The sequence below is a fragment of the Pongo pygmaeus genome, chromosome 12 (assembly GCF_028885625.2).
Source record: "Pongo pygmaeus isolate AG05252 chromosome 12, NHGRI_mPonPyg2-v2.0_pri, whole genome shotgun sequence".
NCBI lineage: Eukaryota > Metazoa > Chordata > Mammalia > Primates > Hominidae > Pongo > Pongo pygmaeus.
In genome coordinates, this window is record NC_072385.2 from 44,806,715 (window position 1) to 44,809,699 (window position 2,985).

Genomic DNA, 2,985 nt, shown 5'->3' on the forward strand with positions numbered 1-2,985 from the left:
ATATTAACATGCACTAGGAGATAAATTCAAAAGAGATTGGAAGTTGATTTCATCCAGTCAGGCTATTACCTATTCTTTTGAGGATCCATTTATTTTATTTTACATCATTTACTCTCCCTAGGTTGGTTACAGTCCCCACCTCCCTCTCCCCGATAAAGGATGTAGAAGCACCTGGACCTCACTGGGTTATCTGGGTAATCTCTCTCCTGTGATTTTTTCCTCTGCATGTTAAATAAATTTCTTTGCCTTTTTCTCGTATTATTTGTCTTTTGTCCATTCATTTTAAGCAAACCTTTAGAGGGCAAAATCAAACTTTGACATTTCACCCTACACAAGCAAGTTTCCTTAAAATTCAGGACCCTGAATGGGCAGCAGGAGGGTGTGTGCAGATGCTACACCAGAGTGATTTGGCCACTTCTACTCAGGAATCAGTAATACTCTCCAGAACCCCAGGCTGCAGGCCACTGATGCTGTTGTAGGTGGATCCACCTCCTCTGCTGCTGAACCAGGCTGAGATGATGTGAGATATAATGAGTCCGAATCTGTGTCCAGTTTTATCCAAATCCAAGTGATTTCTCCATATATGTGGGCATTTGCTTGATAGGAGATGGAGACTCTCTGTCCTGGATGTCAGACAGGAGGAGGCTGGCATCTTGGTCAGAATGTCCCCACTTACTGCTAAACAGTGAAAGAGGAAAGTGGCATTGATAGTGCAAGGCAGGGACATGCACTGAGCAGCAGCTGCCCTCATTAGGAGAGAGGGTTCACTGTCCTGATCTTTCCCAAGTTCTCTCCTTTACGTGTTCTCCAGAAATCCAGGCTCCAGAGCCCCCAGGGACATGCTGGTGGGCAGTGCAGCTCAGAACATTACTCAGTGGATATGGTATTGGTCTTCTTACTTTAGAGACAATTGATCCTTAGGTAATTTCAAGTTTATCTTAATCCATGCTCCTATAATTGGAGGAAGAAACAAGTAACTTTTTTTGAAGTAATCAGATCCGGCATCACTAGTCAGCCCTTTCTGCTGATAAACCCTGGGGAAAATACCCAATGACAGGAAAGGAGGTATAATATAGAGATCCCCAAAGCAAAAATAAGATGCAGCTCATATAATCTCTGGGCATTATTGAGGCCTATAGGTTTGCATAAATGTGGAACTGTAAGTGATACACACATTAAGGACTTATAGCACCATCTTTGTGCACCTGCAGTGAATTGCTTGACCTTATACTGATAATAAGAATGGTTTAAGGTTATTACAGAATACTTACAAATATATTTAGCATTATCTTGATATTTTTCCTTTTTTTTAAGAAGGAACAATTACACACTCATAGAAATGTAACTATACCACAAATTACCCCCCTCCCTTTCAGAGTATTTTGAAGACCTGCTGATTCCACACTCTAAAAACTTTACTTTGAGTTTCCTACAGAGAAGAATTTCTCCCAAATAATCCCCATATGCCAATGGAATACATTACTCCCTCTAAGTACTCAGCAGTATTTCAAATTTCAATTATCAAAAAATATTCTTCGTTTCAAATTGACCCCCAGCAAGAAACAGATTAAAGACAAATCTGTGTTGCCCTGGTCCGACCTGAGACCCTGGGGACACTGTCCTTGTGCTGAGTTACTGAGATGAGCCAGCCCTGCAGCTGTGCTCGGTGGGCCCCATCCCCTGCTGATTTGCATGTTCCCAGAGCACAGCCCCCTCCCTGCCCTGAAGAATTTTATAGGCTGGTTACACCCTGTGCAGGAGTCAGTCCCAGCCAGGACACAGCATGGAAATGAGGGTCCCTGCTCAGCTCCTGGGGCTCCTGCTGCTCTGGCTCCGAGGTAAGGAAGGAGAACACTAGGAATTTACTCAGCCGGTGTATTCAGTACTGGCTGGATTTTCAGGGAGGGCTTCTTATAACATGATTGATTGTGTGGATGTTTGTTTTTATGTTTCCAAACTCAGGTGCCAGATGTGCCATCCAGATGACCCAGTCTCCATCCTCCCTGTCTGCATCTGTAGGAGACAGAGTCACCATCACCTGCCGGGCAAGTCAGGGCATTAGCAATGAGTTATCCTGGTATCAGCAGAAACCAGGGCAAGCCCCTATGCTCCTGATCTATGCTGCATCCAGTTTGCAGTCAGGGGTCCCATCTCGATTCAGTGGCAGTGGATCTGGGACAGATTTCACTCTCACCATCAGCAGCCTGCAGCCTGAAGATGTTGCAACTTATTACTGTCTACAGGATTATGCTACCTCGTTCACAGTGTTACAAGCCATAACAAAAACCCCCCAGAGAAGCAAATGTGTGAGTCTGCACTGCCCTAGCTACTCCTCCTGGTGCCTCCATCTGCTGAGAACATTTCCCAAATTGCATCCACACTTTGAAGTTTCTGTAGAAAGTGCCATGAAGCCTACTCTATACCTGAACTATCTTTCCTTCACCTCATCCCCAGTGGCACAGACATGGCAAACCCTCTCCTGATTGCATTAAGAACAGAGATGATTACACCTACGAAGTCTGAGTTATGGTGTGAGTTGGAATTAATATCATAAAGAAGGCACCACTCTTGGAATTCCAAGTAGAATTTTTTTTTCTAAAAACAGGAATGAGAGTGTAAACTACAGTCTTTAAAAGTCTTGGTGGCATGAGAATAAAGATGCAAATGCAAAAAAGAGGGATTCTTTGGATCTCGCTGTGAATCCAGAATGTATCTGCCACTTCAGAAGGTATAAATGCCAATCATGTGGTCCTCAGACATGTCTGGGAAGCCCAGGTTTGGGGCTGCTGATGCTCTCTGCCTGGAAAATCTGCCTGATTTTCTAAGGCACCTGCTTAACTGTTGATCAGCAAGGGTCCTGTTCCAAAGAGACCTAGCCAAAGAGAATGATCAGAGCAAAAGGCCAATTCCTTCCAATGCCTTCCTGGCCCCATTTTCCCTGAATCCTCCCTGTTAATTACAAAAACCCTTTCATGGCTCTTACCT

General features: G+C 44.2%; 1 gene segment (V, D, J or C); it reads left to right on the forward strand.

The window, feature by feature from the left end:
• Positions 1 to 1,774: 1,774 nt before the first annotated feature.
• Positions 1,775 to 2,653, forward strand: LOC129030388 (immunoglobulin kappa variable 1-6-like). The segment is given in 2 exon segments: positions 1,775 to 1,838; positions 1,963 to 2,653. Coding segments are annotated over 2 exon segments (576 nt in total).
• The last annotated feature ends 332 nt before the right edge of the window (positions 2,654 to 2,985 follow it).